The sequence below is a fragment of the Trichechus manatus genome, unplaced genomic scaffold (genome assembly GCF_000243295.1).
Source record: "Trichechus manatus latirostris isolate Lorelei unplaced genomic scaffold, TriManLat1.0 scaffold00077, whole genome shotgun sequence".
In the NCBI taxonomy this organism is placed as follows: domain Eukaryota; kingdom Metazoa; phylum Chordata; class Mammalia; order Sirenia; family Trichechidae; genus Trichechus; species Trichechus manatus.
This window is the reverse complement of record NW_004444013.1, coordinates 6,011,831-6,038,080: the sequence shown is the minus strand read 5'-3', so window position 1 is coordinate 6,038,080 and position 26,250 is coordinate 6,011,831. Positions and strand designations below refer to the sequence as shown.

Genomic DNA, 26,250 nt, shown 5'->3' with positions numbered 1-26,250 from the left:
TTCTCCTTTACTCCAGGTGGTTCGGACCAATTGATGCATCTTAGATGGATGCTTGCAAGCTTTTAAGATCCCAAACGCCACTCACCAAGGATGCAGAACAGTTTCTTAATAAGCTTTGTTATGTCAATTGACCTAGATGGCCCCTGAAAGCATGGTCCCCAGACCCCTACCCCTGCTACTCTCTCAAAGTATTTGATTGTATTCAGGAAACTTCTTAGCTTTGGTTTAGTCCAGTTGTGCTGACTTCCCTGGTAGTGTATGCTGTCCTTCCCTTCACCTAAGATATTTCTTATCTACTATCAAGTTAGTAAATAACCCTCACCCTCCCTCCACACCCTTGTAACCATCAAAGAATGTCTTCTTCTATGTTTAAACCTTTTCTTGAGTTCTTATAATAGTGGTCTTATACAACATTTGTCCTTCTGTGACTGACTAAATTCACTCAGCATAATAAGTTCCAGCTTCCACCATATTGTATGATGTTTCTTGGCTTCATCGTTCTTCATCGTTGCGTAATATTCCATTGTGTGGATATACCATTATTTGTTTATCCATTCGTCCGTTAATGGACACCTAGGTTGTTTCCATCTTTTTACTATTGTGAACGGTGCTGCAATGAACATGGGTGTGCATATATCTATTCGTGTGACAGCTCTTATTTGTCTAGGATATATTCCAAGGAGTGGGATGGCTAGATTGTATGGTACTTCTATTTCTAGCTTTTCAGGAAGCACCAAATTAACTTCCACAGTGGTTGTACCATTTTACATTCCCACCAACAGTGTATAAATGTTCCAGTCTCTCCACAACCTCTCCAGCATTTATTATTTTGAGTTTTTTGGATTAAGGCTAGCCTTGTTGGGATGAGATGATATCTCATTGTAGTTTTGATCTATATTTCTCTAATGACTAATTATCGTGAGCATTTCTTCATGTGTCTGTTAGCCACCTGAATATCTTCTTTGGTGAAGTGCCTGTTCATATCCTTTGCCCATTTTTAAATTGGGTTATTTTCTAGATATTCTTGATAAATTCTTCGTATATTCTTACTTGGTAAGAATGTTTGGTATAGTCTTGGTATACATATATATATACATGTTTCTATATCATATTTTTGTAAATAGTGTGCCCATGTAAATAACATGCACATACACATATAAAGCACAGAAATGATGAAATTATGTAAAACAGTTCTGGCATAGTGCACCCATGCATAGACCGCACATGTCTCATGAAATTTCCAGAAGTGAATTTCAGTTTCATTCACCCTCATTCAATAGTACAAAAATGTTGAATTTGATCATATGTGTATAATAAAGGTATAAGCTATGGTCAAGAAGTCATGGATCAAGTTCGGTAGTACCCCAGTAGTCGGAAAATAAACAATGGAAACTATGCATTTGTTTCTATTAATTTAAGTTGATAATTACATCCCCATCATTTTTGAGTCATCAATCGGAACCTTGAGCCTAATGAAGCCTGTCCATAAATCCCGTGCTATCAGTTGGAAGTGTAAACAAAGCAAAGCCCGCACTGGCAAAAATGGCACCAAGGAGCTATCAACAGGAAGCTCAATTCAATCTGCATTGACATAATTATCACAGTCGTCTTCCAACTCTAGCTTTTAATTGGAGGAGCAAACAAAGCAAAACTGATACATGATTGCTCGTGGCTCAACAGCTGAATGTGAAAAGCTTACGAGATCATCTTAAGCGAAACCGTTAAGCTATGTTAGATCGGCTTATTTCATAGTCTAATTCTGTCTTATTAGTGCCAATGTCTTTGATCAGTGATCATAAATCATCTTAGTCATATGCTTGCAAGCATATAAAAAGAGCCTTGCTTCTTGTATACCTCACATTTGAATTTTGTGATCTTTTTATTAGAACCAGCCAGTTAATGATTATATTGTGCACATTTTTTTTTTCAGTTTATAAATCTAAATCTTAGAACCCTTTGGGAACATGGCAGGAATTAAATGCAAGTCCTACACTGCTGACTTCAAACTGAATATTGTTGCGAGGGCAGAAGAAACACACAACAGAGCGGCAGCAATAGAGTTCAATGTTGGAGAGTTGTCCACTCAGGAATGGAGAAAGGAGAAACAGGAGCTGGAGAAAATGAATCCATGAAAATGCGCATATTGTGGGCCCAAAGCAAAATGGCCAGAGTTGGAGAATGACTTGAAAGAGTGGATTACTTCTTGAAGGGAACAAAATTAAGCTGTCTCTACTGTTGGAATTTAAATCAGAGCGAAGCTTCTGGCAAACGAAAGAGGAATCCCAGATTTCAAGGAAGGTTTCACCGGGATTTCTAAATTCATGAAAAACAATGGCCTTTCCGTGAGAATGAGAACCACTGTAAGCAAGCAACCTCCGGACAACTGGAAGCAAAACATGGTCAACTTCCGCGAATTTGTCATCAAAGAAATCTCGGAACTCGGTATTTCTGCAATAGACATAATTAATATGAGGTTCTGATGTCTTTTGACATTCAGTTACTAGGACTGTAACTGCTTCAGGTACGAAAACTGTAGCCATTATAACCACTGGGCACAAGAGGGCTGGCTCCACTGCAGTCCTTGGTTGAACTGCAAGTGGGGTGAAATTAAAGCCCATGATGATTTTCAAGAGAGTTATTGTTATGGATTGAATCATGTCCCCCGAAACGTGTGTCAACTTGGCTAGGCCATAATTCCCAGTATTGTGTGGTTGTCCTCTATTTTGTGATCTGATGTAATTATCCTACGTGTTATAAATCCTAACCTCTATGAGTTAATGAGGCAGGATTAGAGGCAGTTATGTTAATGATGTAGGACACAATCACAGGATTAGGTTGTATTTTCAGTCAATCTCTTTTCAGACATAAAAGAGAGATGCAAGCAGAGAGGAGGGGACCTCACACCACCAAGAAAGAAAAGCCAGGAGCGGAGTGTATCCTTTGGACCTGGGGTGCCTATGCTGAGAAACTCCTAGATCCAAGGGGTGATTGATGACAAGGACTTTCCCCCAGAGTCGACAGAGACATAAAGTCTTTCCCTGGAGCTGGCACCCAGAATTTGGGCTTCTAGCCTCCTAGACTGTGAGAGAGTAAATTTCTGTTTGTTAAAGACATCCAATTATGGTATTTCTGTTATAGCAGCACTAGATAAACTAAGATAGTTACCATACCCTGCAAAAAACTGCCTATCAGTGTGGTTGTTCATTGTAATAAGAAGTGATGGATGGACTGTGATATTATGCAAGTATTGGTAGATAAATGTTATAAGGCCAGGCAGGGGGGATTCTTTTCAAAGAAGTCTTTACTAATTTTCAATACCATGGCTGTTCCCCTGCCCCCCCCCCAAAAAAAAAAATGTTCAAAATAGCTGGTGGCCTTACCTGCAAGCTGTAGCTGCTAGACATAGTGGTCAACCACCACTCAAGACTTTTGTGAGAAGAGAGTGGGAAATGGATGCAGTCTGTGATTCATGGGTTCACACCATCAGGATGACTGAGGCAGACGACATATGCATCTAAGTCTGCAAGTGGGTAGTTCTGCTTGGGAGAAAATAACCCCAGAAACCATCCACGATGGCTTCAGAATGGCTGGGATTGTATGCCAGCAGAATACCAATGATGAAGATAAAGACGCCAAAAGTAGTGATAATGATGACACTACTTCAGAAGTCACAGAAGAGCATCTGCACTCAGCTCTGAGATATTTCAATAATGACAGTGATGAGGATCAGACTTTGAAGGGTCCCAGGAGTCAGACGATGATGACAATGACAATGAATAAACTAAAATGGCCTATTTTAAGATGAAAACGTAATTTCTTCTGGTGACTATTATTTGTTGATTTCAAAGACACTAAAAATCAAAAATTATTTTGGTTTAAGATTTATGTAAGCAATAAAATATAAACATCTTGCTCTTATAGTTTTAGGCCTAGGATCATTTCTTACTTGCTAATTTCTAGCTCTTTGTGCATTCATACTCTCTCATTTCAACATGGCGTCCCACTTCCATCACGAGCCTGTTCAGTTCACCACTGGTTGCATTTGGTTCAAGAAAATATCTACCTTAAATGAAGTTTCCATGAGACCAGTTTTATCCTAGTAACATTAAATCCATAGGACATAAAAAAATTGAAATTGAAGTCAGCTACATGTAAAAAATATTGGTATAGCACACTTATGAAAATAACACATGGAGAGGTTGCATGGTTTGCAAAAAAACCATGTAAAGTGCATGTTATTTGCATAAAATATGGTATATACAGTCTCAGAAATATGTTACATCTCAGGAGAGTCCCTGGGTGGTGCCAGTGTTTAATGTTTTAGGCTGCTAACCAAAATGTTGGAGGTTCAAGTCAACCCAGAAGCACCTCAGAAAAAAGGCCTAGCAATCTACTTCCAAAACTTCAGCCATTAAAAACCCCATCTATGGAGCACAGTTCTACTCTGACACAAGGGTTGCCATGAGTGGGAGTCAACTTGATGTTAACTGTTATGTTCATTCAATTTTACAAATCAAATTTAACACTGTCTTCTTTGAAAATAGGCTTAATTGCTACCTTTAATGACATTTTGTGTAAAAAAAAACATTTTTTTTAGATTAGCTTTGTTTTGCAGGCCATAGAAACAACCAAATTTCCTTGTTGATTGCATTATTCTTACTGTGACCTCTCATCAGATCTTTCACTTTTGGAAATTATGTGATAAATTAACAGCCTGTCATTCACAAATCTTTTTTTTTCTTCTTTTTTTCTCTGATGCTTCCCTGAAGCCTCTTCATTCCACTACAGGCCAGAGGTCTGGTCTTCAACAAAGGACTGTCTCAGACCCTCAGGGACAAGGACTGTACCAGGAGCTTCAAATAACTAACACTTCAAAGTCTTGGGTACAGGCTTCTGATGTCATTTCTTAAACAACTTTAAGACCTATCAGTGGGCTGAGCCAGGATCCCCAGAACTCTTTCTAGCCAAGAAGCAAATGGATTCATGAGCCTGGTAATCCAAGATCCAGTGGAGAATTAATTACATAGGACTGAATGAACTTGTGAAGAATGACTATAGTTTTTGTTTGGAATATTGTTGATGTTGTTTTAATGTTCTATTTTGTGTATATATATATATATATATATATGTATGTATATATAAGAACATCCTTTCTCTTTTTTAAAAAGCTATCTATAACCCATAACAATTAAGGAGATTCTGCTTTTGTAAACTGAAATGAAACATTTTAAATGATATTCTCACTGGAGATAGTCTGTGTTTCAAGGAAAAATGATGCATTGTCTATAGCACACTCTCCAGCATTATCTTTTTGTGATGCCATGGGCACAATTTTACAACTTAGTAAGATGTAGGTAACTGGTAGCAATGTAAAATGATGATTGTCTAAAATCATGCAAATTCTGTCCTGTCAGGTAGAGGCTGAACTATCGTCCCGAGAAGCTAGTTTTGCCTCTATTTGCACATTTATTTCAATATAACTGATCTATCACTGTGTCTGTTCTTTGGATTCTCTTTTCACCCACTTATAACTTCTAACTTGTTCCATTATTATTAAATAAAATCTTTAAAATGTGTACATTTTATACATGTATGAGAGTCATGGTTTTACTCTTTGTTTGAAAACTATCACCTTTGAATAACTCCATCAACTCTACAAACCTTTTCTACCTAGGGGATTTTACTACTTCATATCCAAACCATCTTGGATGCTTGCCTTATGCTGAAGGTGTTGCTTTAGAGACTTTTGCGTGTTTTAATTCTGTAAAAGTCTTCCACTCTCACAGACAAAGTATCAGTCACCAAATGATGTTAGATCCTGAAGTTTTCATGATTTGCAACTGTGTACTATATCCAAAACTTAGAATAAAGAAGTGATTTTTACAGCCCCTACCTACATACATACATATCTCCATGTTTTCAAAATTTTTAACAAAATTGGGTCACTGCTCCAAAATTGCACACATTTTACCCAGGCTCTGAAATGGTGACTGATCTTTATAATAGGCACAGCTTTCTTGTAAATATTAAAAGTGAACTGTGTACACAGAGAAGCACAGAGCACTCAGTTTTCAGGATTTGAAACTGAAACCCTTGGAAGTGGAAGGCTTTATATGTGACAGCTTAAATGCTTGTAATCAAACTAATTGGCAGCACGATGACCTGAAACGAGTTTAAAAGCACTAGAATATATGTTTAGCAATCAGTGAAGCGATCCTTTATTATTCAGGCTCACGTTTGCAATTTTATCATGTTACAGGACCAAATGGGAGTGGGGGTTGGAAAGCAGAAGATGGGAGAAAAGGAGAAATAAACAAATAATCCCACTGCTTCAAACGAATGAATGAACCAAGAATGAGCCTACTGCTGAAGAGTGAAAACAATAAAATGAGTAAAAATAGTAGTTTGATGAAAGGAATTGGGAGTAAATCATTAAACAAGCTATTTGTTGTTAAACGAAATCTTACATACGTAGAAACTGATGGGTTTTAAAAATTCAAATTCTATTTTGAAAAACGTAACCTAATATAAAAAAAACTCATTGGGCAATTGTCTCAAACAGAGGAGTAAGTGAACCTACAGAAATATTTCTACCAAGTACCAACATGGACCTTTTCCTGCTTGTCCCCAATTATTAAAGCACTCTACCCAGAATGCCATGGCAAGTCTTTACATGAGTATATAAGAGAGTAACTACGTGGCAGAAAAATGATCAACCAAACAAAGGGCAGACAGAAAAATCAAATATCTAAATGAGTCTTGGGCAAGTTATATGACAGTAAAAGAAAAAAAAACAGGCAGATAAAAATTTGCTAACACAAATTTGCTAACACAAATGTGCTTATTATTAAATGAGGTGGTAATTACAGCTGCTAAGGATGCTTTCAAATGACATTATGTATAAGTACACCTTCTGGCTGACTCGTCTGGAATCACCTGAACAAACAAATCAGGTACTCCTGGGTTGGTCATGGGTGGGGGGCCTTAAAGTGAAAGTATTGAAGAGTTTCCCAGGCCATTCACAAAGGCAAAAAGCTTTGGAAAACCAAGGTCTTGGCCTAGTCCACTCCCTGTCATGAGTCAGGCTTTATTTGCATTGGCTTATACATCCAATTACATATAAGTATCAATAAACATTTATAAAACCTTTTTTGGGGGGGTGGGGGTAAGGTTTAATGCTTGTCTTAAAAGGTAATAAACAGACTACAAGGACCTACTTGCACTACTGTCTAATAAGGGAAGTAAAACAAATATTTGTAGACAGGACTCACCATTGGGTATTATGTTCCTAAAAAACTGGGGCAGGGGGAGGCGGGGAGCAGATCCTATTTTCCTGGCTGCTCAGTGTGAAATAAGTATTTAGCCCTCTTGGCAGGATAGTTTTAACTTACTAGATTCAAATCTCAACTCAAATCCTTACTACATGTGTGACTTTGGGAAAGTTACTTATCCTCTCTGGACCTCAGTTTTCTTATCTGTAAAATGGGAACAACAACAGTTTAAACCTCATAAGATTACTGTGTGAATTAAATAATTAATATATGTAAATTTCTTAATTCATGTATGTGCATGTATATGTAAGTATGTCATAAACAAATACACAGTAGTACATAAAAATAGTTATAAAGATCCAATAGTAAAATTATGATCAATGAAACTCAGAAAGGCAGCTGAAGAAAAATCACATGCAACAGAAAATAACACAATGTACACATCACAGCAGGAAAAGAAGCGAGGCAGATTTTTTCTTTTATTTTTGCTGTAAGAGTAGTAACATCTTATACTCTGAGCACTGAAAGGGTGTCTCAAAATTTCAGTGATCAACCATCAAGGGCTAGCACAGGCACTGAGACATGAGAATTAGGGAAACCCAACAAGAGGAAGCATTACTGATCCCCACCTCTAATGACTCCCCCAGCTAAGAAGGACCAGGATTGCTTTTAGTAAGAAGGGGCTAAAGAAGACCAATTTATGTAAGACACAAATAGCTGGCTTTGCACAGTAGGTTTTATCCTTCTTTGCTAACAGTCTGAGTTAAAGAACTTAAGTGATTGTAGGCTGAAGCAAGTTCAAGAAGGCAGTGTTCAGACTGGGAATAACTGGCACCCTGACTTCTACAAATAGTCCCTAAACATGCATCATTCCAGAATGGGCTGTAAAACAGTTACCAGCACATCCACAGATGTGTCTATGTTGCAGGGCTCCTTTAGTACGTACTGACCCAACCTCTGATTTGAAAGATGAAGGAAATATAATGAGAGGATGGTCAATGTACAGAGATGAATAAGACAAATACTCCATTAATTTAATGGCCATACCAATTCAGAATTTGCAATAATTTGGATGTTATGGATTGAACCAAAAATGTGTGTCAACTTGGCTAGGCCATGATTCCCAGTACTGTGTGATTGTCCACCATTTTGTCATCTGATGTGATTTTCCTATGTACTGTAAATCCTACCTCTATGATGTTAATGAGGCAGGATTACAGGCAGTTATGTTAATGAGGCAGGACATAATCTACAGGATTAGGTTGTATCTTTTGTCAATCTCTTTTGAGATACAAAAGAGAGAAGCAAGCAGGGAGACAGGGGGACCTCATACCACCAAGAATGTAGTACCAGGAGCAGAGCACATCCTTTAGACCTGGGGTCCCTGTGCTGAGAAGCTCCTAGACCAGGGGAAGACTGATGACAAGGACCTTCCTCCAGAGCTGACAGAGAGAGAAAGCCTTCCCCTGGAGCTGGCGCCCTGAATTCAGACCTCTAGACTACTACAATGTGAGAGAATAAATTTCTGTTTGTTAAAGCCATCCACTTGTGGTATTTCTGTTAGAGCAGCACTAGATAACTAAGACAGAAATTTCGTACCGAGAGAATGAGGTGCTGCTCTAACGGATACCTAAAATGCAGAAGTGGTTTTGAAACTGTGAATGGCTACAGGCTGGAAGAGTTTTAAAGTGCCTAATAGTAAAAGCCTAGATTGCCTTGAAGAGACTGTTGGTGGAATTATGGACATCAAAGACAATTCTGGTGAGAATTCAGAAGGAAGTGAGGCGAGCTGTTACACTGGAGATGGCAGGAGACGGTGAGAAGCAGCAGTAGAGAAACTGCAGCAGCAGAACCAGGAGACTAGTGCAAGGCAGCGCTGGAGCCGACTCATGGAACGAGAGAGCTGAGTGCCTTCCAGCCAGTTTACTGGTGAAGTGGGGTGCTGCCAGGCACTTATCAGTGGAGCTAAAGAGCTTTGCATCACTTGCCCCAGCAGGGCAGACACGGGCAGCGAGGTCTGAGGGGCTGAGAGTCCAAGGAACCAGGAAGCAGAAGCTGAAGAGACAAGGAACACAGGAAGTAGAGCTGCCTCAATCTCAAAGGGTAATGCCAAGACACCTGGGGTTTCAAAGCGTGGGGCCACAGCCTCCTAGGTTTCTGTCTTGAATTTAATTGTGTCCCCCAAAAATATGTGTCAATTTGATTAGGCCATGATTCCCAGTATTGTGTGGTTGTCCTCCATTTTGTGGTTGATGTAATTTTCCTATGTGTTGTAAATCCTAATCTCTGCCTGTGGTTGAGGCAAGATCAAATTATATTAAAGAGGATTAGGGTGGGATATAACATCCTTACTCAGGTCACATCCCTGATCTAATGTAAAGGGAGTTTCCCTGGGATGTGGCCTGCATCATCTTTTATCTTATAAGAGATAAAAGGAAAGGGAAGCGAGCAGAAAGTGGGGAACCTCATATCACCATGAAAGCAACGCTGAGAGCAGAGAGCATCCTTTGGATCAAGGTTCCTGCGCAGAGAAGTTCCTAGACCAGGAGAAGATTGATGACAAGGACCTTCCTCCAGAACCGACAGAGAGAGAAAGCCTTCCCCTGGAGCTGGCACCCTGAATTTGGGCTTCTAGCCTATTAGACTGTGAGAGAATAAACTTCTGTTTGTCGGAGCCATTCACATGTAGTATTTCTGTTATAGCAGCACTAGATACCTAAGACAGTTTCAAAGGAGTCAGATTTTCATCAGCTCGGTTCCAGAGTGTGGGGCTCCTTTTCACGAGTGCCAGCAGGATGCAGCCAGATCCGCTGCCCAAAGCTGAGGGGTCGGCATTGCCGTGTCCAAGGGGCAGAAGAACAGGGCTTGACGGGGCTGAGGGTGTGGAGCTGCCATGCAGATGGACTAGGAGACTCATCACAAGCCCATGTGTTTCAGAGTACAACTGTGCTCCATAGGGTTTTCAGTGGCTGTATAAACTCCCCATGCCCTCTGCCCCAACCTCTGATCTTTTTGTCTCACTAATTTTTGTCTCAATGAATTTGCCTGTACTAGATGATTCATGTAAGTACGATCCCTTATTTGTCCTTTTGTGTCTAACTTATTTCACTTAGCATAATGTTTTCAAGGTTCATCCATGTCATAACATGCACCAGAACTTCATTTCTCTTTATAGCTGAATAATACCTCCCTATATGTATATACCACATTTTGTTTATCCATTCATCTGCTGGTGGGCACTTCGATTGTTTCCAAATTGTGGCTATTGTGAATAATGCTACAGTGACTACAGTGAATATTTGTGTACGTATGTCTATCTGAGTTGCTGTTGTCAATTATGACACATATTTTAATAGTCAATTACTTTGCCTATCTGCAGCAGAACAATGGTTGCCACACTTCTCTATAGAGAACGTCCAGTTATTGTTTGTTTTTTTTTGTAACTGGCAGATAAGATTACTAGGAAAAAAAAGGGGGAGGGGTCAGTATACTAAGCTTGTCCAAAGATTCTTTCAAAGCCCTTTCCCAGTGTGTCTATGGGTAAACAAAAGACAGGAAGAATGTCTGATTTCTGGTGAGACCCCAAATTAAAATCACTAATGGAAATAAATACAGAGAACCTATAATGGCCAGCCAGCATGTATCAAATTCCATAAAGATGAGTCACTGCAAAGACAGCAATAAGGAAAACCTAGCAGCAGTCACATTTTATTGTCAGTGACTGGGATGAAGATCAAAAAGGTACATTTATAGCACCGGGGGATTTTCACCAGCATGGAGCTAAGACGGAAACAATATTTCAGATGGCATACTCTAAATAGGCAGGAATAATGGACCAGGTGTACCATGACAAACTTCAATAGAGATTAAAAAATAAGGTCCAATTCTTACAACTGAAAACCCGACTGAATTTTTTGAGAAAAGGGATTTAACAGTACCACCTATGAAAAAGACTAATTGCTGTTAGTTAACAGTCACTGCCATCAAGACAAGAGAACAGTGTGGTGTAGCTAGCAGGAAAACTGATGTGATCTCCAACTACGCCAACAGAAAACAGTATCCAGGATAAAAGAGGGCATAATCCTACTTGTTAGCCTACCCCAACAATTCCAGGCTCCTCTCTGGGTTATGCTTCAGAATGCTGGTTGGACAGGCCAATTTTGAAGCCCTTTCTGACCCATGTAAAGCCAAAATAATAGGTCTACTTCAGTTAACAAATTAGTAAATCTCGCAATTTAGCAACAGATGAAAATAACTTGTGACTCTATTATGCCCCTGTACAAATGCAGCTTAAGGCTTCCATTTCGTCATGATGCTTAGCTGTTTAACATTTGATTAAAAGAACACACTGCAATAATAACAATAAAAAAGAACCTACTGGACTCTGTAACTTCCTTTGCGTCTCAGAATGTTCTAGTTAATGCTTCTCTTTTTCAGAGAAACCAGGTTTGCATACATGCCACAGAGGTAGTTCCTCTGCAAAGTTATTAAAAAGTGTATTTTAAAAAATTCTCAGGGAACCAAATTTCTTCGGTACCTTTGGGTTTACATCTCTTTTTTTCTCTGCACAGGATACCATCCTACCTTCCCTTGGCAAATTAAACCTATTTCCCAAAAAGACAGGAAAAGTAGATTATTGATGGGAACCTCTTGCAAAATGTAGAAACGGAATGTTCTCTTTGGGGATTAAAAGGAAACAGAACGCTTGGGAGTAATAAGAGAAACTTGGCACACCATGGGCTTGGATGAATCTTTGGTGGGCCTCTGTAATGCCACCTGCATGATTCAGACTGCCCCCAGTTTCCTTCTGGGACAGTCCAGCTGTATATATAAACAGTCATTTGCCGGCTTGCACAAGACTTTATGAGATGTGATGAACATACGAAATGTAAGGAGGACACTATGAACCACAGCTGTTATGCCTTGCTGCATTTTTAATGTCTCCTTAAAATCAGAGGCCACTGCACACAGCAGAATATTTAGACAGGAAATACTGCAATTATCTGGTTTCACCACTCCATTCTAAATTTGCTACTACATTAGTTTATGAGCCTTATAGATGGTCATCACCTTTGGCGATGCTCCCACTTGAAAACAGCCACAATCTTGCAACTGGATTTATCACCAGGGAGTTGGCAAAGAAGTCTGAAAGTTTTTTTTTTTTTTTTCCCTCTGCAAACCAGACACCAAAGATTTCAGAGCGCAGATTAAATGTAGTATAAGGCAGGTTCCTCTAACATGACTATCACAGGAGCTAATTACTAAAAGAAAATTGGACATCATTCATTAGCCTGCTAAGCAAATTAAGGTTTGTTAACAGTGATTTATAATGCCAAGCCTTGGGTAACTGTGCTGGTCTTTTCAAGTGTATGTGTGCAGGACCTGACAGTTTATTAACTGTGCTATATCTAAACAGCTTGTCACCAGGGTGCTTTTGTTAAAACAGCATTGTATTTTAAATGGATAAACATTTTTACACCAGCAAAAGGCATTTTAAATGTTTAGCTTCTGAAGTCAAGTACTGGGAGATAAGTGAAGTGTCTCAAACTAGCTAAGCCTCCAATAACTCTTGTTTACTGCTAGAGCTGACTATAGGAGAATGTGACACTGGGAGTTAAAATAGCACTTCTCCTCTTTAACAAGCCCCAGTTGTGTTTTTCAACCTCTTTTCCAATGACACTCTGGGTGTTTCACCAAGCTATAAGTTTCTTATACAGTGGATTGGGAGGCATCTCATTTACAATTTCAGGCAAAAATATTTTTTTAACGCAGTTGAGCAAAGGAATGAGTCCTCTGATCTGAAAGATTGTGACTGATGTCAATAAAACCCCAGGTCAATTAAATCTATCAAAATAAAGTTGTGTGAGTAGTCAAAGTCAATCTCAGGATCCAACACCGCCAATGGCCCATGTGGTATAGCTCATAGCGACTAATTCAACATTTCTCTAATTTGGAAATCTCCAACAGGAATGAAACAACCTTCCTTAATGCCAGTGTCAGGGGAAAAAAAAAAGCTAAAATGGAGATAAAATTATTTGCAGAATTCCATGACAGTGACCTATCTGGTCCTTCTGAGATGGCCCATGCACTGTGCTAAAGCCATTACTGACTTGTCTTTATGACCAAGAGGATATGCAGGCTATGGAACAGAAGAAGCCTACAGCCTCGACATTTCTATGTACCTGGGTGGCACTGTGGTGAAATGAGTTCCTTTATGTGGCCTTTTTCCTTGGTTCTTTGGAACAACAGCTTGAGAGATTTTTCCTCTAAACCCTGAGGAGTTACCTTTACCCTAGTCTTCTACCCCAGAGTTGTTACTTTTGTCCAGGTTGGTTGACATTTCCTGGGTAAGCTGAAAACCACTTGGTTTTGATACTTTTTGTCTGGTCCTGGGCTGCAGCCTGCCCTGTGATTGGTACACACCTTGCAGGGATTGGTCAATAAGCTGTGCAAATGAGGTGAGTTGCAGCCTACTATACAAATGAAGTGTCTGTGGCCTACCAAGAGGGATTGGTCAGTTTGTGGCTCTAGTGGGAGTACCATGCCTTGAAATTGTAAAGGAATTGTATTTATAAGCAGCTAGCCTCACAAAGGTTTTGAGACAGAAAGAAGGAGGAAGAGAAGCAGCAGGAAAAAGCAGAAGGAAGAAAGAAGAGAGAAGGAGCAGAGACAGAAGAGGCAGTGAACCTCCTGAAAGAGCTGTAACACGGTCAAGGGCTATAACACTGAAGAAAGGGACAGGCCTAGAAGGGGCCCAGAAGCAGAGCCAGCAGTGACAGACAGCAGGGCCAAAAGGAGATGAGAGAGCTGTCCTGCACTGAAGAAGGGAGACTTTGGCTACATGGTTCCTGATCCTGATCCTGAGTTATAGGCCTTGTTGATCCTCATCTCAGGTTGTATCCCATACCTTAATAAACCACTTAACTCTAAGTATGGTCTGTGATTTCTATGTGGCCATTGCAACGGATTACTGAACCAGCAGAGAAGTAGAGAGTGCCTTGCGAGGAATGGTAAAAAAGGTTGGAGACTGGAGGTACGTCTGACCTCCACCTCATGGGAATCAGCTTTGGGCTGATTCTGATCATCATCCCCCCTGAAGTTAGAACCTTCTGACAACACCACTATTACTACTACTTCCACTCAAACGTTACAGGCACAAATGGTCAAGTGCTCAACTACTAGCCGAAAGGTTGGCAGTTCAAATCCACCCAGAGGCGCCTCGAAAGACAGGCCTGGAAATTTGCTTTCAAAAGGTCACGGTCTTGAAAACCCTATAGACCAGTTCTACTCTGCACACATGGGTCACCATGAATTGGAATAGACTTGACGGTAACTAACAACAACCCTAAGTAACGCAAATATAAAACATTACTTGTTACTATTTATTAATTTCAAAGAAAGGCAGACTTGGCCACTCAATCAAATTCTAGAACGCTTTCAGTGCTGACACTGAAAAGCAGTGTTCATTACACAGAAAAGAAGACTATGACCTTGCATTCCTGTGGCTCAAAAGGCAGTAAAGAACGGGAGCAACACTGATCTACATGGCAAACAACTAAGTATAAGGTAGCTAGAACCATACATATTGGAATATTGGAACCAAAAGCCTTTTAGCAATTATCTAGTCCAGTGGTTAGTTTCTCAGAAACACGTGAAGGGTCAGGAAGCGGGGTGGAGAGGACAAGGAGATGGGCTGAGGGCTACTGCCCCACAATCATCAAGAGCACCTGGGTTTTCATCTTATTTCTTTTACTGAAGTTTGCAGCAACATCAACAAACATCCCTGTAGATAGCAAACATTTAAAAATAATTAGCCTATTTCCTCACATGAATGTCGAGAAAACACGAGATGAGATTGGACACCCATTGATCCTTTCTTATCTGATTAACCTATTCACCAAATTCTTTAATCCCCTTGTACTCAATGAGAAAGTTAAAGCTAAAAATGGTGGGAGGCAGAAGACAATCTCCACAAGATGAGCTAGAAGATCATCCCATTCGGAGCTTCTACAAATGATTAACTGTCTTCCACCGGAGCTTAATTTGTAATGTTCACTTAATCAGGGTGTGTCTGCTCACAGCTCATTGATCCTATTCCCCAAATTACAATATTAGAATATTTTGTCATGACAAAAAGAATGAGAACTGGAAATGGAAAATACAGTTATACTTTCAGTCTAAGGCCCTTAAAATTAGAGAGTTTATTTGTGCCTATATAGGGAAGTCTGTCAGAATGCAGACACCTGGTACTGGTATAAATCAAGCCTCCAGTATAAATAAGATTAATTCCCTAAGATTGATGGTCCCTAACCCTAACAAAACAGCTACTTTAGTGTAGATTCAGGTTTTGTTACTTTATAGGAGGCAAATACAATTTAGGTTACAGCTCACAAAGTTGGCAACTTTTTACCATTAGGAAAAGCAACTGATTTCATTGGCCAAACTGTTCCTGCTCAGTACACAAATAGTTTTAAAAGCACTGGTAATGTCCTGGATTTTAAGTTGGGTGATGGGTTCCAAGGTATTTGTTTCATTACTGTAATTAAACAACATATTCATGGCAAATCTTCTATATGTGTTAAATATTCCCTAATAAAATGTTTTAGTGATGCTGTGTTCACTTTGGAGGCAGGGTGTCCGTGAGGCCAATGTTTCAAATCTCCACTGGTGCTTCACTGGCTAACTGTTACGGGGCACTCTGAGAAATTACACAATAAGATTTCAAGGGTCTTCTGTGACAAGCGTAAGCTTGAATTTGAAGGACACACTGAAATTCTTACAAAGTACTACTTAATATAATTAACATAAATTTTAATGTTGGTGGCAATATTTATTTCAGCCACCATGTAATTGAAGATATACACACTTAAATTATCAACTACCTACTCTACTGTATAAACTCATTATCTTCCTAAAAGCAGATCTCCTCCTCCTGGGATTCCTATATTCAGGCAAGCGCATCATACTCATCGACCCTTAGTTTGACTTCTTCCTCATCCAAATTTTAACAAGTGACTAAGTCAAGTTCGGTTCTACCAAGAAGCATCTCGTTCCCACTCACTCAACTCCCTCCCTGGCTTTATTCCACATTCCCTGTAATCAGCCAACATTCCTAACCTTAAGTGCTACTCTCTTCCAGAAATACACTATAATCAAACCAATTCCACACCCATTTATGCTATTTTCTCTGAGCTTGTCTTTCTTGCTCCCTCTGTTTAGAACTTGGTTCCATCCTTTCTTTACCTGTTGAGAATCAAAACATCCATCATGGTCTGCATAATTGAAGCCTCCTACAATTAACCAATCCTACTGGGTAGTCTCAAGTGCTCTACTTATACTTCTCTCATAAGGCTTATAAGGTTGCCTTGAATCAAATTCAACTGTGTACCCGAGTCTTAAGGGCCAAGCTTACATCTTATTTATTATCCGGAACTAAGAGTAGATGTTTAATATGTATTTGCAAGTTAAAATGAATTGAACTCTCCATCTGGTGAGCTGTTTTCCAACTCAATCTTTATGAATGAGTCCAAAAGCCCCAAGAATTGGAACTCTGAATTTTAAAAATGCTTCCATCATAATGGAAACTTGTCAATAAGTAAATGATGGCCAATAATTCATTTACTCAGAGTTAATTACTAATAAATACAAATGTTAGAGTCTTATTTGGGAGACATGTTCAAAATACTACACAGTATTTACTTTAAATATAAATACTCAAAATTTATGAATGAGTACTTGAAGAATCCTCTCCCACATCACCATCAAGTACCAGCACGTGGGGAGGAAAATAAGTCTATCTTCTGTTTTGGGGGGGTTGCAGTCAAGGTCAGGTTGATGTAACTGAACCTCTGAAATAACAACCCATAGAAACATAAATAGTCTTAGCTACTTTGGAAAGCCCAAACCCTCTTAAACAAAATATGTCAGAAATGTTTAAAAGCATCACAAAGGAAGGCAAGCATCTGGCTTTAAGGCAGACTCTAAATTCCTTGAAGGAGGGACTATATCTTTTCATATCTATAATCCATTACCTAGAAGAGTTCCCGATGGAGAAGGTGCTTGATACTCACAGAAATACAAAAAGTCAGAGGTATCTGTTTAAAGAAAAGCTCAGTATTCTAAATAATTTATTCTATTAAAAAAAGAAAAAAAAAAGCCCAGTCTTTTTAAAGAAACTCATCCCCTCTCTCCTGACAGCAAAATCCACTCTGAGAGTAAAAAAGACACAACCATGGTTAAAAAAAAAACCACAAATCAGTTTTGGGAATTATACAAATTACAGGGAAGGGAAAAAGGAGGTATTTCAAGGATCTGAAGTCAAAAACTTACAAAGAGGCAAAGAAATTGTTCCCTTTATGACCTTTATAAATCTGACTGGAAAGCCGCAGGTCAATACTTTATACCTACTGTCTGTTACCAGCACTATCAACACAGCTTCTTAAGTAATTCAACTGCACAGAAAAACTTCTTAGTCTCAGGGAGAAAATAAACAACTTACACAAATCACATTTTAAGATGTATCATACTACACAGTTCCACTTTATTATATAATATGCAAGTTTAGATCTCTAAATAGAAATGGGTGAGTTTCCTTGATAACTTCTAAGCAGGTCTTTTACTAGATGTGATCCATTGGAGGAAACTGAAAATTATTACTTGAGAACCCTTTAGAAAAAAAATCACTGGAGTTTACAAAAGCAGGCCAAGCTAAATGAGTCTATAAGCCTAAGATACTTACTTAGAAAAAGGCTGAAGATATGTTCAACATCTGGAATGCTGAAGATAATAAAAGCCTTTTTAAATAAGACCGTTTTTAAACATCTTAGCTAGAAAAAGGCTGAAGATTATCCAGAGAAGCAGGCAGGACATGTTGCCTGAATAAAGTAAGGCTTTACTTCCTTTATACCAGGGCTCAAGCTCAGCCTGGAACATAGGCCACCCCAATAGCAACTCCAGACTACTGGCATATGGAGACAAGTACTTGTAAAAATAAGCCCAGACTTTTCCTGCAACGACACTACCAACCACAGGCCATTATGAGGTGTTCCCCTGGTCTTCTCATTCTAATGCTGTCAGGTACTTCATTTCAGGTATCAGAGGACAGTAACTTTTCTTTCTGGTGTCAGAGAGCAGGAACCATGTGATACAACCTCATACAACTTGATGTTTTGAACAGGCCTTCCCTAACCTCCCAGCCCAGCCCTATTTGCTGCTGGCAGTCTTTAAAGGCCTCAAGTGCTTCTTAGTCTCAGGGAGAAAATAAACAACTTACACAGACAAATTAAGGAGCCCTGGTGGCACAGCAGTTAAGAGCTCAGGATGCTAACCAAAAGGTCAGGAGTTCGGATCCACCAGCTGCTCCTTGGAAACCCCCTATGAGGCAGTTCTACTCTGTCCTATAGGGTCACTCAATGGCAAGGGGTTTACAGACAAATTAAAGGGGGAAACGATAACATGTGGAAAGCCCATATAACAGTTCATTCCAACATCAACATGATCATAGAGGATCATGGAGAATGGATACGATATTTGTTTTATGTTCAAATATTGAGTTGATTGGTACACAGCTGACCAAACATAAAAACACAGTCTCCTGAGAAAGCTACAAGATTGCAATGAGAATAAAATAATCTTATCCTATAAGCACAAATTATAAAACCTACTTTCGTACCATTAATTTCTGATGGTAATTTTCTATCATCAGGACACTACATAGTCATTTAATGAGACTCAGTTTATGCCATCCACCACCAAACATCAGGAGATTACAGTAACAGAAGACAATATTTACTATTTGTGATTACTGAGTACTGTGCTATGTTTGTTAAATATTTTATCTCATTTAATATCGACAACTCTATGAGATAGGCATGGATGAGGAAACAAATTTGGAGACACTAAATAACCTACCTAAGCTCACACAACTAGTCAGACAGAACCAGGTTTCAACTCCAGCTCATTCTGCCTCTATGTTCTTAATTATACACTACACATAACGAAACTCAAATACAGGCATGAGAAGATAATAGAGCCAAGAACATTTAAATTGAAAAGAAAATGTGTTCAGTGCATTAATGTTAAAAAAAATAAAAAGAAAAGCCTACACACACTCCAACAAGTTTTATTACTCTTGCCAAAGAAAATAGCAAATCGATTCCAACTAGTCTATACTTCATTTATATTTAGAATATGAGCTGGGCTTGAGTATGTAATGAATATATACGTGCGTATGTCTCTGTGTGTATAACACCCACATTATTCAAAAGCTCTCACAAATGTGAAAAGTTTGTTCCAATCCCTCTCTATTTTGTCTGCTTTAAGAATTCTTTGCAATATGCTTATGTAAACACTGAGTTTAGCTGCTGTTCCCATGTCTCAACTCTAATGCTTTTAAATAGATTGGAAAAGTTACAGACCTAAGCAGACATCTATGGAACACAAAACCAAGGAGATATAAACAAATAAAACCAGATCAAAAACAAAGCCTTCTCCTTCAAACCCTTTATCTTAACACCATGATAAATTTAAAAGGACCTGAAAGAAAGTGGAACATGCTGGTCCTGGCTAAGGGCTGTGTGTGTGTGTGTGCGTGTGCGTGCGTGTGTGTATAGGTGCATACACACGACACACTCAAGTTGAGTGTCTGTTTTATTACTGTACATACTGATCAGCATTTTACCACAGTTCATGAAAATCTCTGTAAGACCATAAAATCTAAACAAAAAGAGATTCTGAGGTTAGAGAGTGATGTTGGAATATGGGAGATTGTTGAAGAAAACAGTTCCAGGTTGTTAAACCCACTAGGTGTGTGCTTTTAGTTTTCTCATACAGAGTTCACATGTGGTTCACCTGCATTAATATAGCTCATTGACTCTGCAGGTGATTTGCCTCTGTTCAAATTTCAAAGAGATGAACAGGATTAGGGATAGAATCAATACATCACCATTCCACTTACCTGACACTGAACCTTCTTTACAGATACAAGTAAAAGGTTATTATCACATCACAGATCACAAACACAGGGCAAAGAAGGTGTGTTGGCATGAAACGTAAGAAAATACCTTGTGACTATATCATTTCCATTTCAGGGTGTGAAACTCACCAGTGCTGAAAGAGAGTGCTTGAAGTATTATATGTGATATTTTGGAATGAAAGTTGAAACAGAAGATGCTTTTTGATGAGGGCTTGGCAATAATACAACAGATTTTGTACTTTGATAACATAATAATCACATTATTGGAAACACATTTCAAGTAAGGCATTTTTGTCATAGCTGAGAGCTAAGCATACATCTGGTATGTATCTTCTCCATGTAAGCTAATAACAGTATAGGTTTTTTATATAAGCAAAATAATTTTAAGAGCAATTTTACCAAAATAAGGAAAAACTTTTATACCCATCTAACACTATGTAAGTGAAAAAAATCATTTTAGATTCATAAAGCCTCTTTACTCATAAGCATGTATTATTAGAGAATAAAAATAAACATTCCTGGAACTAGAGAGAAACATAAGTGACATAAAGCACAATGAAAATCTCAATGTTCCCAGAGATGACTTTATTCTTTCAGGGTGATCATACTGACAATAAAAAAGTACAAGAATGTTCAGTCTAGAAGAGGTCAAGGGCTAAGGTAGGGGCTTTGGCCTCATTTCTGCTGAAGATGGCAAGGGGGAAACATTTAGCTTTTGGATAGAGAAGACACATTAGCAGTCTCCAGATTTTACTTCTAGCATATCAACCCACATCCAGCCTGGTGTGAAGGGATGGCAGATGGGACCGCTTCTGTTATTCCGACTGCTAAAGCAGGAGACTGAATGCATCCTGGGTGTTTCTGCATGCATGAATATTCAGCCACAGTAAGCAGGAGCAAGGATAAGGGAATACAGTGTGCTAACTGTATTAAGCAGATACCAAATCAGCTTTATCCTTTTTTCCCCTCATATCATAAATTAAGATTAAAAAAATCAACATCTAGAAAATACCGCTTCTACCAAGCTTGGAAAGGCTTATTATTCAATGAGATTATGTTGGTTTTAATACATTTAATGTAAATGTATGGAGAAAAATGTGTGGGCAGAAGAAAACCAGAGTAATTAGCATTTTAGAGTGAAGAATGTTAAAAACAACTAAACTGAATCGGTAATTATTTTCCACTTTGTTTTATTTTCTCAGAAAATGCTACGTAGGTGTTAGATTATCAGTGTTCATCATTCAGAACAGAAATGAGATTCCTGTAAACACCACAAACACCTCTACCTTGCATGTTTTCAGATAGACAGATAGGTAGATAAGATAGATAGATAGTAGACAGACAGACAGACAGATTGATCTTGAAAAGGATTATGGAATCCAAAAAGGGTAATTTTACTATAAATAAAAGAAATTAAGTGATACACTTTCTGTGAATGAGAAATACTGTGATAATCCCTGAGGAATGTCACCCACCCCTACCCTTCCCCAAGGATAGAGAATAAGGTTCAGAAATAAAATAATACCCCTCTGTTTCTTAAAATGAAAGTCTAATGATTACCAAAGGAATTTCCCACCAACCCAGACTGTAAGGGAAAATATCCATTAACATACCACCTCTCATCAAAATTTAAAAATAACTATTCATTGTATACATGGTTAAGTTCTTCAAGAGATCTTGTTAGTGAATATACACCTCAATGCATCACCTGAATTCCATCCTCCACGTGGCAGTTCTCACTAATAAATACCTACTGAGGAAACGTGGCACAAGCCAAACTGGCTTCCCTGTACCCACAAAGGTGTGCTACTCCCTTCCACTGCCAGGTAAGGAGCACATGCCCTGGGTGCTGGGAACCAGGCACCTATGTCACACTGACTTACGGGCCTGAGGGCCCAGCAGACTGAGTCTTTTAAAAATAAAAGAATTCTTATTAAAAGGAGGGATATCAGTCTGCTCTTTAGGAAAACGAGAGGATTTCTTAGATGTTTTCAATCCTAATGAGCATTCACATTAGAGGTAAATCAATGCCAGCGCAAGGCACAGGAGTGGAAGTTGCGATAGACTTACGAAGTAGCCTGTTCCCAAGCTGGAAGGAGCCGAACTCTGCAATAAAGCATAAAGACAAAGTGGAAAATCAGCAATGGTTTTTAACACGTTCCAATCCACACAGCTCATTACCAGCCCTTCGAAGGCTTTTCGTCACTAGATCACATCACCAGTGTATTCTGCCCCTTGTCGTCTGCTACTGATACAAACACCATGTTGCTTAATTTTCCCCTTTACGTCTCTCAACAACTCAGAGACGCTAACGTGCTATTTACTGAATTCCAAGCTTCTGTGGTGGATGTAATTGCCAATTTATTTGACAGGCAGCTGGGTAATGAATTAATGATGGCATTTCGCCCTGCACTGAGACTAAACAGACACACATCAGCCGGCCTCCCTGGCTTGCTGACATTCAGTGCCCTGGTCTCCAGCTACTCAGTTTTGTGGCCGCAAAGGGGCAGGCGAGAGGAAAAGGCCCAGACTGATTTGAAAATAAAATGCCCAGCGGGTTTGGATGACTTTTCCGGTGTCTGACCTACTCGCCAGTTTATTCCCTAAAGGCACCAGTTAGCACACACACGGCGCTTTTCAAAAATGAGACATTTTGTAAACATAATTAGTAGTCTAAAATGCAAAGAATGTGTGGGCAAAGGGAAGGAATGAAAAGCACCATTTTTCTGAATGTTTTAGTCACAAGAATTACCCATGTAGGCTGCCATACTTCTGACACACAGGGAACTAAAACAATAATAATCCAAAAGGAATGCGGGGCATCACTTCTTCACTTTGAGAAAACAAGCCAAAAAAAGGGGGGGTGGGGAGGAGGACATGGTTTGTGCTTTAAACTTGTCTATTTGTATGGTTGATTTTGCTTTCCCCTAAAACCTCTTCTTACGAATTCTGTACTTTTTTAGCATCCTCTTTGTGAATAAAAGAGGCCCCAAATAAGCTTGAAATGCAAAGATAGATAATGCTGAGTCAGCCTTCAGTCTCAGCTCAGTGACCCGGCACCAGCAGGCCTTCTCCCCAGTGGGCTGAGCTCAGGTTTTGCCTTCCCTGTGTGGCCTGAATCATGAGCCACTGCCAGTTCAATGGTAGAATTCTCACCTTCCATGTGGGAGGCCTGGGTTCGATGCTCTGCCTATGCACCTCACACACTGTACGAGGTATGTATGAGTGGTAGCCACCACTCACCTGTCAGTGGAGGCTTGCGTGTTGCTATGTTGCTGAACAGGTTTCAAGGGAGCTTTCAGACTAAGATGGACTAGAAAGAAAGGCCTGGCAATCTACTTCTGAAAATCAGTCAACGAAAATCCTATGAATCACAAGAGTCCGACTAGCAACTGCTCATGGAGAAGGGCAGTGTTTTGTCCCATCATGCATGGGGTCACCGTGAGTCGGGGGCCAACTCAATGGCAGCTAATAACAACATGCAGCCTACCCTCCACCCTGATGCCCCAGTTATTCTGTTCACTTCTAGCTCATCCACTGCCACGTCCTTCTCCCACTCTGTTAACTATAGGCACCAGGGGCCACTTGGATTATTCATCATTGCATCCCCAGAGCAGTGCCAAGCACACAGGATGCTTTAGTAAGCATTTATTGAATTAATGTATAAATAAAGGAATGAATGGATGGACTGTACAGGGAAAAAAGGCTTCGATGAGTTCAGCATCTCCCAAAATACAGCAGATGTGATTCTTCCTGTGATTTTAAACTGCTTGAGAAGGAGCAGAGCTATAACTACATCCTCAACAAACAAAGACAGCATGCCTCAAGGCACTCCTAAATGTAGTTCCCAGAGCAAAACTTTCTTTACCTCAGTGTTTGAGGCAAGCTCTGGAGAACACAGTGCCACAGATGTGGGATCTTGCACACTGGACTTGGTTTAAAAAAACTGTGCAGCATTCCTGATCCCATAAGCAGTACATAGGGAAATCCACAGTAGTCATGGAGACAGCGCCTCATGCCAGCCATTAGCCACGTGACAGCATCACCTGTTCTCGGCACCCACAACCCTCCACAGATCAGAGAAAGGCAAAAGCCAAGTTAGGTCTCCACCAGGCTAGAGTTAGGCCCGGGGGAGGTGAACTCATTTTAGGATCAATTACTCTGATTTGTTTATTTTGTTTGTTTTTTTCCTCCTTCCTGCAAATGTATTTTATCCCAGAAGGAGAAACACCCCACCAAACCCACCTCCCCACCCCCACATACATATCATCTATCTTGTATACCAAAGAAAATTACATCCTTCAGGTCTCTGAAAGCTCTGTTATACTCATTTTGCATATATATTGTACATTACTAAGGGAGTTGGGTGGAGAAGAGGGCTTTGTTGTGCATATTTGTTCTAGCTATTGTTTATGCAGGTCTGACTGAATGAGGGAACAGTGGGTATCATTTCAATTTCTGATGTCAACATCAAATTACTTATTTAATTTCATGCCTGGCGAAGCATTGTATAGCTACACGCAGAATCATTTCACTTCATTTGTTATGCTGTGTTTTCGTGGCGATTGGCTTGCCTTCCAACTGACAGCTTTAATTACGACATGAATTTGATTGCACTGCCGAGGAATTAACATAATGCAACAAAGCATTTAAGCACTCTGCCTTATAACACCTCCCCCCTACACACACTAACACGGACAGACACACAAAGGAACACAGACACTAGAGCCTCATGTACATTAATGATCCACTGGGTTTCAACACTTGCTAGAACGCATACAGAATCTTAGAATCAGAGGCTCTCCAGGTTTGCCGACCCACTGTACTCACCCTTCCCCGGCCCCTTTTAAAGAACAAAAGATTTGAGGCATTAAGTTGTGATTTCTGGACGTGGCAGAAAACTTAGTAAAAAGACCTTCTTCTAACCTAGTTCCCCAAATGTCCATGATGATGACATCTCCTCCCCTCCTATTCCTTTTGCATCATATTTTTATTGGCCATTTTTCTGTTCCTTTCAATCATACCTGGATGATTTGAGCAAAAGCTTATCTATGAAAGAAAAAGAAAGAAATGTCTCCTTGTCCAGTTCTACAACCCCAATATTCCAGCTCACTAATTTTGGCCACCAACAGGGCCTCCACCATCAGAGTATACAGCACAGAAGTTCTGAGACCAGCAACAGGGCGGAACAAGCATCACAGCACTGAGGACTTCATTTCCAAAAGGTTAATAACAGGCCCAGAAAAGAGCTGCAATCATTTATGCCTAATCTGAGTTTGTATCTAAACATAGCTGCAAACACGTGGTAGGTTTAATATTTCTCCAAATCAAAAATTACATGAACAGCCCCAAACCATGGCCAGCCTAAATCATGTTTAAAAAATGGAACAAGTGTTTAGAAACAGCTTTGTTATTGTTTAAAAATGTATTATGTTAGTTATTCAACTACAGATGTGTATCCCGGGGGTTAGCACTGCTTTCTTATTTTATACAAGAAGAGCCAGACTCTGAGAGGTAAAAGACCTAGGAAAGCAGACAGCTGGCAATGCCCTCCCTGCCGGACCCACTTGACAGAATGCTTTTTTCAGCTGGGGTGATTGGGAAGAGGATCAAACTGACTTCAACATTCTCGGTGAACCCAGTCAATTTTAGAAAGGAAGGGTCTTCCATTTTTCTCGCTTCAAGACCTATAGCAAAGTCTGTCCAAACTGTAGAGCAGAAATGACCACACAATCCAGATGAGTCAAACTGGGACTTGAAAAACTCAGAGGTGATGTTTAAAAAAAAAAAAAAGGCAACAAACAAATGCCTCCTTGGATTCAACAACATTTTAAATGATACCATACACCCATGTTTAGGCAAATACTTCTGTTGAAATGAAAAGGGCTTCACTCTTATTTCTTTAAGCAGTACAAGGGCGAATTTTGTGTGTGTGTGTGTGTGTGTGTGTGTGTGTGTGTGTGTGTGTGTGTGTGTGTGTGTGTGTGTGTGTGTGTGTGTGTGTGT

The 26,250-nt window shown here is 39.6% G+C and overlaps 1 protein-coding gene across 2 annotated transcripts in view; it reads right to left on the bottom strand.

Moving 5' to 3' along the window:
* The window catches only part of AUTS2 (activator of transcription and developmental regulator AUTS2), a 1,348,477-nt gene that overhangs the window by 729,796 nt on the left and 592,431 nt on the right, over positions 1-26,250 (bottom strand). For both annotated transcript variants that reach the window (XM_023735302.1, XM_023735301.1), the window contains exon 5: positions 22,315-22,350. In XM_023735302.1, coding sequence (XP_023591070.1) covers positions 22,315-22,350 — 36 coding nt within the window. The remainder of the gene's footprint in view (positions 1-22,314; positions 22,351-26,250) is intronic.